General features: G+C 28.9%; 2 protein-coding genes across 2 annotated transcripts in view; both read right to left on the reverse strand.

Moving 5' to 3' along the window:
• The window catches only part of Dhc98d (Dynein heavy chain at 89D), a 29,331-nt gene extending 24,858 nt beyond the window's left edge, over window positions 1-4,473 (reverse strand). Inside the window, exons 1-12 of the mRNA XM_083032145.1 lie at window positions 4,449-4,473; window positions 4,258-4,375; window positions 4,096-4,174; window positions 3,875-4,022; window positions 3,583-3,654; window positions 2,876-3,130; window positions 2,738-2,793; window positions 2,207-2,440; window positions 1,754-1,861; window positions 1,237-1,517; window positions 982-1,138; window positions 487-750 (exon numbers count right to left, since the gene is read on the reverse strand). Of these exons, the coding sequence (XP_082888271.1) occupies window positions 487-750; window positions 982-1,138; window positions 1,237-1,517; window positions 1,754-1,861; window positions 2,207-2,440; window positions 2,738-2,793; window positions 2,876-3,130; window positions 3,583-3,654; window positions 3,875-4,022; window positions 4,096-4,174; window positions 4,258-4,361 (1,758 nt within the window). The 5' untranslated portion in view covers window positions 4,362-4,375; window positions 4,449-4,473. The remainder of the gene's footprint in view (window positions 1-486; window positions 751-981; window positions 1,139-1,236; window positions 1,518-1,753; window positions 1,862-2,206; window positions 2,441-2,737; window positions 2,794-2,875; window positions 3,131-3,582; window positions 3,655-3,874; window positions 4,023-4,095; window positions 4,175-4,257; window positions 4,376-4,448) is intronic.
• A 659-nt stretch (window positions 4,474-5,132) lies between these two features.
• LOC145949011 (uncharacterized) lies at window positions 5,133-12,563 on the reverse strand. Its single transcript, XM_083058679.1, has 2 exons — window positions 12,457-12,563; window positions 5,133-6,747 (listed from the first exon to the last, which is right to left on the reverse strand). The coding sequence occupies exon 2, from the start codon at window positions 6,550-6,552 to the stop codon at window positions 5,569-5,571; it is 984 nt and encodes a 327-aa protein (XP_082914805.1). The 5' UTR covers window positions 6,553-6,747; window positions 12,457-12,563; the 3' UTR covers window positions 5,133-5,568.
• Between the last annotated feature and the right edge of the window lie 2,535 nt (window positions 12,564-15,098).

A 15,098-nucleotide genomic window follows, 5' to 3' on the forward strand; every position in this document is an offset into this window, starting at 1 on the left:
CAGCCTATACGTCCGCCACGCTGCGCGTTTCGCGCGAGACTGATCGGCAGTCGTCAGTCTCGCAATCGCAATGTCTCGAGAATCAGTCTCGCGCGAGACGCGCAGCGTGGTGGACGTATAGGCTGTGCTTGGCGATACCGCTGCTCATTGTCAGTCTCGCGCGAGACGAGCAGCGTGGTGGATGTGTATAGACGCACGAATACATATAATGGAAGCGCGCTCGTGTTGTTCTAGTATTATTAAAATTAAATATTAAATAAGAATTTATCGGTAATTTTCATTTCTGACTTTCGTGGCAAAAAGTTTTTACTTTATACTTTATACTTTATACTTTTTAAGTTTTTATTTTATTCGAAAGCTAGAAGTATCTGGATATTTTTCAAAAAATTCTAAATTGATCTAAAAATACGTCTAGTGTTATAGTTAAAGTTGTCAGCATTTTAGTAACATATATTATTATAAATTAAAATCTCTTTGTAATGTTACCTTAAAGTATCTCATCAGAGTTTGAATAAACTTATTATTGTCTCTAGCTTCAACGTAATGCTTCCATAATTCGGTTCGGAAATATTGAAAACTCGAAGCAATTGGCGAGAGTATCTGTTCCAGAAGAGCAAGGATTCTTTTAACAATAGGCATTTTCAATTGTTCGATCAACATTGTTAATCCGGTTTCGCAATCTTGCCAGTATTGGTATTCCGCTATTGGTCCTTTCCCTGGAGGCACTTTGCTCACGTACGATTCCATTACCTACGCAATAATAAATACGCAATAATAAATACATTAATACAATTTTTAAAATTAATTTAGAATTATTCACGGAAATAAATAGCTATTTTTTAAAAATATGTTGGGAATGATATAAATATTTTTTAATGCGATTATGTATATTTTTAACATTCAGAACATCGTATATTGTAAGTAATTCAAAATTGTATGGAGATTACACGAAAATATGAAAAAAAGAATTGAAATATTCACTTTCTGTATATGTTTTTCCCATGACATAACTCCTTCTTCCATCTGTTCGATAATATCTTTATTCTTTAGCAACATATCATCTGTTATCGCAGGATCGTTGAGCTCTGGAATTTTTGGCATTGTCAGCAAGATATCGCCTTCGACATGCTCCAACGTCCTGCATCATCAAAATAAAAAACACGAAACTATTAGTAAAATTAGCACTTAAAGATAGATAATAAAGGTAATATTTTTTTAAATTAAAATAATACTAACGATTCCGCGCTCTTGATTATATTGTCGAGATAATCTAAAATGTCTTTCTTGGCTTGCTCGATCATTGACTGTTTTCTCATTTCTTTCCAACTGATGATTCTTGATTCCGATATAGATATATCAGATCTTTTGCTTCTCACACTTGACTTTCGTCTCCTGTTTCTCAAATTTTCATCTTGTGAGATTGCTTCTTCATCGTTCTCCTGTGTTCTTGCGGACAGATCTTGTTTGGATAATGCGGATGATCTTATAAAAACGGATGGTCGTCTGAGCACCGATTTCTTCAAGGAAGAATAAAAATATTGAAATTATTCGCTATTAATAGTATATTGATTTTGATTATTGATTTGAATTAATGGGATATATTAAAAATAGACAAATTGTATGAAAGAGAATAATTTTGTAAATAGTGTGTATTTAAGTTATAATTTTATATAGATTCTATGTAATAAATTTTAAAATAGATAATATTTTTTACTTATTCGAGTTTTGATACTCGTTAGCGCAGATTTCTCACCGCTTCAACGTCTACTTTCTTTCTCTTTCTCTCTTTCCCATCGTCAACTTGTAATGACTCGCAAAAATCCGGTCCTCTGAATTGATTTTCCACCAATGGTTTAAATATCTAGTATTTTATTTTCCATACATTATTGAATTATTATTAGTTTTGTAGCCTTTAATACATACATTAACATAAGAAATTTAGTTTTCTAAAATTTACGAACCTAAAATTTTCATGTTTTCTATTAAGACAAAAATAATTTTCAAAGTATCGTAAATAATATATTCTAAAAATCTAAAATTTATCTTTAGAAAAGAGATATTTTAATAGACATTTAAAAATGTAACGCTACAATTTGGTTTACGATATACCGGAATATAGATTGTAAGTTGCAAAAGAATTGATGATATACGACTGGTAAAAAGACTATTATTGGAATCAATCGCGATTAGATTGAACAATCCTTACATTAACTAATATATTATTCAAAGAGGCCAGGAATCTGCTATTGAGCGAGCCGACCATCACGTAATTCGTGATTTCATCGAGGCACTCTTCGTAGGTATCGAAAGAAGGTATGCCTTCATCACTGGTGCGCATGAAGTAGAAAAACGTGATGTCCTGCAGGTCAGTTCTGTTACCGTCTATCTGGCCGCATATCATGTGAAGCACCGGTACCTGACAAACTTTCTCCACCAATTTCTGCAATTGCCAGAGAACGTTCTTTCTTTATGATCGATTTCACCCAACATCAATTTGCTTTTAATCGTGATTTAATTGATTGTTCTCTTTTTAAAACTAGGAAGAGACAAGAAAATTAAGATTAATCAATATTGGCAAAATTAATTCAAGTTAAAATTAATCAATTGTTAAACAATTTTTTCTTCTTTGGTGAAAATCTGATTTATGTTTTTATTCGCAGAATTGATGAAATTGATTAAGCTATAGTTATGTTAAAAAATTTATTATTTTTATTAAGTCTTCATTTAATAAATTAACCTTAGTCAGAATATATTTATCTTCTTCTCCAGGCGGTGGTGCAAACGCGGAACTGTCTGAAAATATAAATTATTATTATTATTATTATTGTCATATTTTTTAAAGCAAATCTATATTTACAGACATAACGTAATTTACCTGTAGGAGGACTTCTCGAGTCTCCTTTCTTTCTAGAATAAGTTGAAACATCACCACTACCGTTCTGTTCTCCCTCGTCTTTGTCTTTTTCTTCTTCCTCTTCGCTGGATTCTTGTGTACTAGGAGTATGCAAGGTGCTGGTACTCATTGCCATGCGACTAGTAACTTGATTAGTGTCCGCTTTGCCTTTTTTAGCTTTTTTTGCCAATTTTTTATCTTTTTTCTTCTTATCATCATCATGTTTTTCTACTTTCCCTATCGTTACCAAAAATGTGAAAATTGTTCTTCTTTTGTTGATTAAAACATTTATCAAAAATATTTAATAATATATCACAAGATTATTTTTACTACAAAATCTTTACAAAGAAAAAGAAAAGATAAAGAGAGATGAAAATTAAAGTAAGAAGCAAAAAAATAAAATATCATATGCTTTCTTTATGCTTGTTGCAACAAAATGCGTTCGTACATAAAAATAATACGTGATTTTCAGGTGCACAGAACTCAATCATTATTAAGTATAACATAATAAATTCGTTGTCGATCACTCTATTGCTAAACAGAATAATGCATAATTAAATTGCATAATTAAATTTATATATTAGCATATTAATTACAATAAAAATTGTGCGACTACGAGAGACATTATATGCATGCAGAATGCAATTTTTAAGGATGCTACGCAATTTTAAGACTCGCGAAATTTTTACCAGGAGCGCTCTTTGTTAATCTTCTGCTTTTCGAGGTAAATGCTGTCAATGCTGTTATTTTTGCACGCTGACCTAAAGTCACAATCGCCGTATATCGAAATTACATTTTATGCTATCTCTTTCTCTCATAAAATTTCTTATTATTAACTGCTAAATATAGTTATACTGCAAGGGATATCTCAGATTTAGGAGATTGATAACAAAATTTATGGTCGAAAGAATAAACTCGATAGATCTGACACACCCCTCTAAAAGCCTAGCTCTTCTCTATAAAAATACTTTTAGAGCTTACTTTCTTCCCACACTGAGATTTCCTCCTGAAATACTTCACTGACATAAGTTTTGTAGAAGAAAATAAGTTTTTTCTCCAGATCCGTCACTCCGTACAAATCTAATATAAGAAAGTTAAGTAGCTTGTCCTCGAAGTACCGATTATTCGCCTAATAATTAAAGATAATTATATATAATCTTAAAAAATCTTTAATAAATTATTTATCAAAAAAGATTAATTACATTAATAAGATTGTCGAAAAGATGCTCCTGATCAGTCAGACCGAGAAACTTCAATACCCTGTCGCGAATCCATCTTATTCTAATTAAATCAACGTCACTTAATAAATTCCATGAAAAAGGCTAGTTTCACATAACGATATAATATTATTAATTAGTACCTACCGATAGTCCATATACGCGATGGACGGTTTATCCTGGTCATCTTTGTCGATTAAATCTTTTTCTTCATCTTCTTTTCTTTCATCTTTTTTATAATCGTTCTCCATATTATTGATGATTTCTAAAATTTTTGTACTTTGCTAATATTATCCATTTTATCAAAAATAAAATTTATGATATAGAAAGAATATAACCTTTTATCTTTCACTTCAAAATAATATTTATACATCACACAATTTATTTCCTCTATATTCTATATGTGTAATCTTTTATTTTATTTCCTTAAAGTTTATCTCTTATAAAAAAATCAATACTATTTTACTTATTCAACCGATTAAAGATAGAGAAAATCGTCACTGTAAATAACTATTTTACAAATACTTCTCAACGATAGACTCAGACTTGATTGAATGAATTGTCTTCGAGAAATATCGGAGTGAATAAGTTTGATGCCGTCGTCATGGTGAAACGCTTTCTCGGTGTAAAAGGATATATAGGGTAAGCGAGTATTTATTGATTACACAGTGAAATTTGTATAACGAAATAGAGAAAGATATATTTAAAAATAATACAATGTGGCATTTTCTGGATCAGATAAGTTATACATAAAAAAATATTCATAACGCTACGAATGTTCTCCTACATAATACATATTAAATGCACACATTGTTACACACATATATTACTATGTTTCTTCTCTATACATGAGCAAGTATAAAATGCTGCTAACATTTGCGATTAAAGCAGATAAAATTCATTATAATTAATAAAATATAACATAATAATATAATAATTAATAAAATCCATTTTACAACTTCTGTAATATCTTAACTATATGATAACAATAGAGAAAATATATATTTTGGCGTGGAAAGAAAATAGTTACGCTATAGGGATTATACCAGTTTCTTTTATCATATATTACGATTAAATAATTCTAATCTTGTGGTTAATACATACTATAAATTAATATAAATTTTAAATGTGTACATATTTTGCTCTTCATTATTTACTTTAATTTATTATTTATTCATTTTTTATATTTATTTGTTATTTAAATGTGATATCAAATTAAGCTTATTCCTACTTTATGTGTCAATTAATATTAAAAAAATATATCGTTACGTCATTCTATAAATAATACAAACATCATTGGCTGAGTTTCCAATTCAATTAATTTTAATCTTTAATTATTTCTTCTAATTATAATTTTCTAAATAAAAAACTAATTATATTATAATCAATTGATGTTGATGAAACTGATTAGCCAAGAAAGATAATTATTTCTAACTTTTCACATTCTTCAGATATTTTTTAAGTGTCTTTCGAGTTCTCGTGCTGTTCGGAACTCAAAGTTTCATTTTTCGCGGCTTCGTTCGTCAATTGCGCGCTGCTGGATTCGTTCTTGCCGCCTTCATCTGTGCGCTCGTCGATCAATCCTCCGAGAACTGCCTGAACGTATTCCTCGCGACCTTCGTTGGTATCAAAGGAGAAACCAAGGGAAGGGACAAATTCGGTCTCGACGATGGTCTTCACAGATTCCGTTGTCGTTGTTGTAGTCGATTCTTGTGTCGTCGACGTCGTCGTCGTCGGTTCTGTTATAGAGGATGCTAAACTTTCCTCTTCAGATTCGCTAGTTACATGCTTGCTCTCTTCTAAAGGCAAACCGGTCTCAAAGTCTAAACTCCTCTGCACTTGTGGCAAATCGAAGACGAGTGGTTCACGAATCAAATTACCACGATACAGAGGCTGTCCAAAGTTCTCTGTTAATTGTTCAAGGATTTTCTCCTTCTGAAGAGGTCGAGTGGTCTTGTTTTCTGCTTTCGATTGATTCGTCTTCTGTTTTGTTACATTATTAGAATTTATTTTAGAGGAAATATCAGAAGGCTTAATAGAAGACTTGACAGGAACGTTAATAGATGTCAAAGTGTCTTCAAGAGAAGATATCTTAGAATCTGCATTTTCGATTGATATTCTAGTTTCTAACAGTGGATTTGTCGTAATAAATGATGGTTCGTTGAGATCCAGATTCGGCGATGTCTTCGGCTTGGTTGATGGATCGATGGGTGTCTTTAACATATCGAAAGCAGATACCTTGGACTTTGAGTTTTTGAATGGAGTTTTGGCTTGCTGACGAATCAATATCGGACTCGTCGTAGCATCTGGTTGTTCATCGAGATCTAGATTAAACGAATTTCTCAGTTCGCTGCTATATAGATCTTTCGCCGAGAATGGTCGCGGCAATCGATCCAGTTTTAACAATTCAGCCATCAGCTGGAGAAGATTCAGCATACTCATGTTTGAATTCGATTGCTTGAATTGATCGAGTGTATCATCGATAACAACGGGGAAACTGTTGTCTTCATTGTTCGGAGACGCGTGACTAGCATCGCGAAACTTCGAAACGTTAGCGACCTCGTCCTCCGGTTCGATTGATCTGATGATCTCGAAGTCATCTAGCTCGTCTTTCAGAACAGGAGCCGGTTCTTGACGCTGTGCGATTAATCGACTGATAAAATCGTCATCAAAAATGAGAAAAACGGAGAGAGAGAAAGAGAGAGAATATGTTTTTAAAACGAAACATTTGGCGTTAAAGATGATGTATCAATTCTCCTTGAACAAAAGAAAAAAACATAAGCATAACAACTACAAAAGAACGGAAGAATTTAAGCAGTATGTTTAGAGGACATTTCGAGGAATCGCGGGTCAGAAAAACCGTAAACGTTAGTTGTACACCTCTGTTTCTTTTTGAAACACATTGAAGAAATTTGAATTTATTCAAAGTGAACATTCTACCATATGAGTGTTATATTCGAAAGATAAATGAAAATTGATTAGCTGCTATAATTGTTTAATTTTGAAACAATTGTATTAAATTGAAGAATACAGAATGAAAAGAAATGTTTATGATTAATAATAATAAAATTTTGCAATAAATATGTATACATCGCAACACTAGTTTTTATATAAATAACATTATAGACTACAAGAAAAGCATTTATCTATTATTTTAAAATAAAAAACTGAATCAGTTTTGATAGAAATATATAAATATATTTTTTAAATTTTAAAAGAAATAGAGCTTTCTTTTAAATCATTTATTATCAAATAAATGAATTATTTTTTCGAGCACATTATAAGTATAGTTTTTTTTTTGTAGAAATAAAAATAATCCTAAGATATTATCAACGAGGAAGAATCAATTATGTTTTTTTAAAAATATTAATAACATAGTATTTATTACAGGTACAAAATTTTACCGTTACTTTAAGACATATATAGATAATTCAGTGGAAACTCGACGAGACCTGCAAGAATGCACAGAAAAAGTTGAATTTCTTTACTTCTTTTTAACAAAAAAGGTAAACGCGAATCCAAAATCCCATTAAGCAAGGTCGAATCCAAAAGAAGTCGTTATGCAAACTCGAATGAGAGTATATTCTATATGTTTATTTATTTTTTGTTTCAAAACATTTGGTCATTCTTGTTAATCTATGACTGTCCATGGTGCAGTAAGTGCTTTCTACAAAACCGAATTAATGCATAGAATATCAACCGATTCGTTAAGAACGACTAAAAGTTGTCTTTATATTGTGTTATATATATTTTCTCGCATAAATAATAACTACGATAAAAGATTTGCCTGACGAGATTATTATCACAATTCTGGAAAACGAGAATATTAGCTTAAAGGACCTTGAAAATTTTAGTTCCACGTGCACGGAATATCAGTTATTAATCCATCATAATTTCTTGAAGAAAAAGTATGCTCAGAGGTAAGTTTTTTATTTTTATAAACCTTTTTGTTATTTTACTTGATGAGCACATCGCATAAAAAGGAACTTTGCAAAAACCTGGCAAAAAATAAAATTAAGACTTTACGAAAAAAATTGCTTTCAGAAGCATTTCAAATGATATCACGACATTTAAAAAATTTCAAAATATAAATGTAATTTAAGAAATTTTAAAATTAATTTATACTTAGTTTTATATCAAATTCGCAAAATTTTTTAATATATTGTATCGTTTTAAAACATGACTTGTTCAGCCTTTTTGAATAAAATTGCATAAATTAAAAAAATTTATAGTTTGAACCTATAAGATAGAAAATATGTTCCGGTTTGAAAAAATATATAAAAATTTAAAAATTCTATAAAAAATATAAAAATAATTTTTTGTTATATTATTGATAACAACTCTCTTGCAAGATGTAAAAATAATTATATAACTGTTAGTGAGGTGATTTTTCGTGTAAGGATAATTAAAAAGCAAACTTGAAAATTTAGAAAGTAATTATTTTATATCAAAGAGTTTATATTTTAATTACAAGACAATATTTTAATTATACGCGTGAAATATTTTATACGGTTATTTTCAGTTTAAAAAAAATAGATAGTATATACATATACATCATATATAATAAACAAGAAAACTATGTGGCTATTAAATTATTCAGCCCGTAGAAATTTTCTATGAAACTTTAATGTGATTATCAATGATTCAGGCTGGATTTTTTAGTCAAATTTAATATTATAAGAATTTTTAAAAATTGTTAATATTTTATATTACTACTTTTAAAATTAGGCAAACGTTATACATAAAAACGACAAGCATGTAAATTACCGGTAACCTAATATTTGCAATATATAACATGTATAAAATAATTTATATATATGTGTTTAATATAAACTACATATTTTGTCGCTGTGTAGTAACAGTAAAATGCAAAATTTTCTTATCATACAAGGTGTTAAGAAATTAGATCGAAACTTTAAAGGGAGAAAGAAGACTTAAAAATAAACACTTTTTGTTTATACTAATCCTTTCTGCAACGTTTAGTTTTAATACTACATGATATGAGATATGATTTGTGATTTTTCACTTTATCACATTTATATAAAAATTAATGGATGATTTTTAGAGCATTTGCTGAAAAAACAGTGAATTATTTTTATATATTTGTTCCGTGTTTTGTTCAACATTAAAATACAATTTGATTTTTCGATTTGTATGTTTGTTTATTGTTTAAGTCACAAACTCCTACTTCATACTATGTAGTATAACTAAAAATCGTTGTAGAGAAAATTTATACTAACAAAACATGTTTATTTACAAATTTTTCATTTCGCTTAAAAATTTGTCGGTCTAATTTTTTAACACCCTGTATAACGCTTTATTGCAACATCGCTATTGAACATAAAATATTAGTTTGTTGTAATAAAATACTGTATAAAGCAAATCAAAATATATAGCCCGTGTATTTATAAATATGCATTTTAATATACTGTCTTGCGCAAAATGTTTTACATTTTTACAAACTTTATTAACATTTTAAAATTTTCAAAATTTAAGAGTCATTGAACATCGTCAGTTTTTTCAACTTGATTTGAATATATGTATAATAGTAGGGCGATGTGTTCAATTTCTTTAGTATGATTTTCGAAAATTATTTTAAGTATTTTGTGTTTTAAATTTTAGATGGCCTTCTGCAAAGGCATTTTATAAAGACAAAATGGACATCGAATTTGATGACGCCAATGTTCAAGATTTAAAGAAAGGTATAATATGTACGGACGAATTGAGGCATTATGTGTCTCGCATGTCTGGGATGTATTATTATTGGAAAGAAAACCAACTTATCGAACAAGATGTTCTAAGATTTGTCTGTTTGCATAAAGATGAGCACCTTCTGAATTTATTTGTCTCATTTGATGAGCTTATTAAAATCATATATAAACAAGATCTACGGTAATGTTTAATGTATTTTAAGATATATCATTAAAAAAAACATTAGTATGTTTAATTGATCAATGTATTAAATAAACATGTACATTTTTAGCCAATGCAATTTAACAGAGAGGTACCACAGTATTAAAGTTTTTAAATATCTGAATAAAGATATTTATGATTTAAGAATTAAAAAACTTAACGAAAAACCCAAACTAGAACAGCGTTTGGAAAATTTAATACTCGTGACACTACAATGTTATCATCCCGAAGCCACTGACTTGCTTATAGATAAGTTCATAGACAATATTGTGGAAAAAGTATTACAGGTTTTGAAAAATGAAAATACCTTGCATCCAATATTTTCGTTATTACCTGAACAATTCTCAATTTGGAAAAATAATTATATCGATAAGAATTATTGGAGCGAAGGAGACGCAAAGGCGATAAAGCGTGTTCTTGATGAAGTGGTTGTAAATTTCGATTCCTATAAATCATGGATGGAAGCGAGTCAAATAAATACGAGACGGTTCTATAGGCCGCCGGTTTGTCAATTATTAATAATTAACAAGCTCTCTGTTAATTGCAGTTAATTGCAGTTAATTGTGAGTACCTCTCTGTTAAATTGCATTGGCTAAAAATGTACATGTTTATTTAATACATTGATCAATTAAACATACTAATGTTTTTTTTAATGATATATCTTAAAATACATTAGAACCGTCTCGTATTTATTTGATTCGGTTCCATCCATGATTTAGAGGATTCGAAACTTACAAGAACTTCATCAAGAACATGCTTAATCGCCTTTGCGTCCCTTTCGCTCCAATAATTCTTATCAATATAATTATTTTTCCAAACCGAGAATTGTTCAGGTAATAACGAAAATATTGGATGCTGGGGCTACTTATCTTTCAAAAATACTTCTTGAATACTTCTTGCACGATATTATCTATGAATTTATTCATAAGCAAGTCAGTAATAAATTTCTCGGGATGATACCATTGTAATGTTATGACTATTAGATCTTCCAAACGCTGTTCTAGTTTGGATTTTTCATTAAATTTTTTAATTCTTAAATTATAAATCTCTCGATTCAGATATCTAAAAACTTCAATGCTGTGGTACTAAAATCTAATAATAATATATTATATTTAATATAATCAAGCCAGTTCTCTTATTGTCATTTTAAATAATGTTTAATGTTGCAATATTTAAATATATGTATAAAATATATGTATAAAAGCACGGAAGGAAGGGTGTATCGTCAAAGTACATATATGTAATATTTCATTTAAACATATAGAAATGTAAAATATTTTGATGCAATAATATATATCATATATGTATCACAAACCCGAGAATACTGAAACAGAATAATTTTATCTCTTTCTCCTAATTATTTTATAAAAAATTAAATCTTATATAAAATTGTAAAGATAGAGTATATAATACTGAAGATATAAAAAGGGAATAGAGATAAATATCCTTCTCCTTTAGGCAATCTTTAGCCATTGCGTAAATCCAATTGTACTAATTGTCGTAATTAATTTACATCTCGTCGTAATATAATCATATTCATAGAGACGTTATTAGCACAACAGAAAATATTACTGTGTCATCTCTCTCTTTTCAGATACTAATACAATTTGTATTTTGTTAATTCAACAAATACTTTATTATCTCTATTATAATTTCCGATTTTTTTATTCAAGTCATTTTGAATAATAAAGTTAAAAGTGAAAAAAAGACATTGAATTAATTTCAAGCGTTTATAAAAATAAATCAGTCTTTTCATATATACTACTTGTTTTCAATAGTATTAAAATATACCAAAAATATTATTTATTATTAACTTAATAATTGCATATATAACTTATTAAATTATATCTTTATATTTTTAAAAGTAGAACTACTGTAATAATTTTCATAATTCGCGTTTATGAAATATATAGCGCTATTACCTTAATGAAAAATGAAAAAGTTTGAATTATTGTTTCTGTGGATGCTTCACAGAAGAGAAATTATATTAAATAAAAATCACTCTACCAGCTAAATTTTTTACATAGACATATACATATATCCATAAGACATGTGTCGAATAGTAGCTATCATCCTCGCAGTTAACAGATAAAGGTCCTCTACTAACGAACAACGCTGATTATATGTATATTTTATTTCATAATTTCCCCTTTCTTAAAAATTGCACAGAAAAAATATAACTCAAAACCGTTTGACTCATTTTTCATTCAAATTGCATTATTGTATAATCTAAATTATGAATCATTAAGTATATCAAATGAATTATAAATCGAAAAAGGGATATTTTATTGCATATTATATTGCAGCGCATGATTTTAGCGTAACATTTTCATCACTTTTACTTTTGAAGTAGAAGGGGACAGAATACGAAAACAATTAACATATTCAATTTTGATCTTAATAAAATTTATCGTTATATCAAAAATTACTTACCGAAGAGAGAACTTTACACCTTCTTAACTGCCCTGGATTCGGCACGAAAGAGACCGATTATTCGACCACGAGGCACGAGGTCCTTCGTTTCCGCGATTGCGACCTTCGGGTGGGGGTAGTTCACACACATGGAGCTCGTTGATTGATTCGCGATTATAATCGCGTTGCGCGATGAGCGAAATAATCGCGGTGTCGAGTTCTGCTTGCGTTGCGCAGTGATCCAATTTACGCGCGACGCGTGCGCTTTTAATCCTGCGCGACGATGTAAGGATCACCGAAGGATCTATAATCGATTCCTATTGGGGCGCGACTCACCAAAATATCGAGATCCGGTACCCTGGCCGAAATAATCGACATGTTTCGCGTTGTTTGACCATTGAACGTTCATTCATAGCGCGTTTTTTTAACACTTTGTCTATTATATTTAAAATAATTTTCAATATTTTTTCAATTAACAAATTATATGTTATTATGTGCAAATAGAAAATAGTTTTTCTTTTTATCAGATTTTTATAAAGAATTATTTTTTTCTTGTCACAATTTATTGGATTACCTGTAAAATTCATAAACCATTTCACATTTTTTCTTTTTTTTTATCAAATTTTTATTCTTATATAATGATAGAGGAATAGAAAGTTCTGTTCTAAATAACTTATCTCAGTATTTACGTTCAATAAAGTTGTAAATCTGAAAAAATTTTATAGATAAATGTAAATACATATATTAATTATACCATACACGTAAAACAGGTGACCAAAACATAACATAACAATTAAATATTTTCTTGGCATTATATTTAGAAAAATGTTTATTAGGTGTTTTAACATATCTACAAATCTATAAACTAACATTTCCTGTTGTACTATATCATTCAGTTAACAAATCATTTGCATTATTTGCTTGATCTTCAATATATAATTCCTCTCGTGTATATAACAACTACATGGAACACTTATTTCAGCTGCATCCAACAAACTTAATTCGTTCAATAATAAAAAGAGACTAATAAAAACCAAACGCGAGATAAAAGTGCAAATAAAAAACTTTTAAGTAATTTCAACTATTTATTAGTTTAAATTAAATATTTCAGTTTCTAGGATAAATAATTCAGTTTCTGCTAATTTGCTAAACAATCCGTAAACATTTCATGTATAAACAAAAATAGTAACACAAAAATAAGAAGGAAAATTTATACAAGAAAAGTGAATGTCAGTAGAATGAAATTCATATACGTACATTTAACATGGACGATTTAAAATTATGATCACAATTTAATTCTATGTTGTAAACGCCTCGGATTTTCGATTCGTCTCTCTTCAATTTCAATTTATAAACGATATAGGATCTTTGACACCTGTATATCTGTAGGCAGAACAATCGCAGTTTGTTTCCAATGAGTTGCATCATCGCGAGGTAATGTAGATAATTCTGAACCATCTGGAAATTTGACCGCAAACCAAATAATGCATATCCCTTGATAATTTCCAGACTTCTCGCATAATATTTTTTTCCATCGTGTGTGTAAAACAGTGAGTTCTATAATATATCGACGTGAGTTTTTATGAAGAATGACTCAAACTCGAAAGAAGGGATACATACATTGATCGCTCTCAGGAACTTACTAATTAATTATTATTATTTAGAATTATACTATATGGTAACTGATTAATAAAACAATTTATCGGGTGTCTACTTGCGGATATAAGTTAACTTTGCACACCTGTTCACTTTTCTCGTTCAAAGTTTTTCTGTATTTTATTTTGTCTTCTGATCTCTCCATTATGTAGAGAAGAATTTATGTTTGAGCAAATACAAACATGTCTTTTTTGATAGATTTGAAAATGATATATAGTTATTAAATATGCGCATGCAAATTAAATAGAAGTTTTTGTAGTTTTTTCAAATATTATGAAGAGAATCTGATAGAATGTATATGTAAAGAATATTGTACACATTAAATGAAAGCCAAATTTCTATTTCGAATTATATCAATCTTTGCAGATAAAGAAGATTGTAATTAAGATGTAATTAAAATCCATTACTAAAAAAGTTTTAACGGTATAGCAATAAGTTGAAACAAAGAAAATTATGCACACAATATAGAAAGTTATTTTAATAATTTTAGCATTAAATGTTTGTATCGGTGAAAATTCGCTTAAGGACAATCATTTGACATCATTTACAGTGTTTCTACAAAAATTTATGGCAATCGGGCGTGGGTCGTATTCGGAAGTTTATCCATAATTAACATAATACATTATGTATTGATCTTAAACATTTGCCTTATTAATAAAAATAAAAATATAAAAATATAAATTATCCATTTGAAATTTATTGCTGTAAAACTATATATATACTCCATATATGTATATTTAAATCTATAAACTCGGTTATTTTTGTGATAAACATTTAAAATTTTAAATTCTTTAAAGTCGTTTTCTCTCTTCAAAAATTACTTGCCAACAATTAAAACATTATTTCACATAAGTTATTTTACTATCTATCATATAAGAATATTATAATAAATCATACCAACATACAAATAAATATATCATTATTTCGATTTTGCTTTACGACACTTATTATGCGATTGACGACATACTACAACATGTAAGTGTGAATTTTGAAAAATAAAATAAATA

Source organism: Prenolepis imparis, unplaced genomic scaffold, assembly GCF_030444845.1.
Source record: "Prenolepis imparis isolate NDT839.2.m4 unplaced genomic scaffold, iyPreImpa1.0 SCAF_2, whole genome shotgun sequence".
Classification (NCBI taxonomy): domain Eukaryota; kingdom Metazoa; phylum Arthropoda; class Insecta; order Hymenoptera; family Formicidae; genus Prenolepis; species Prenolepis imparis.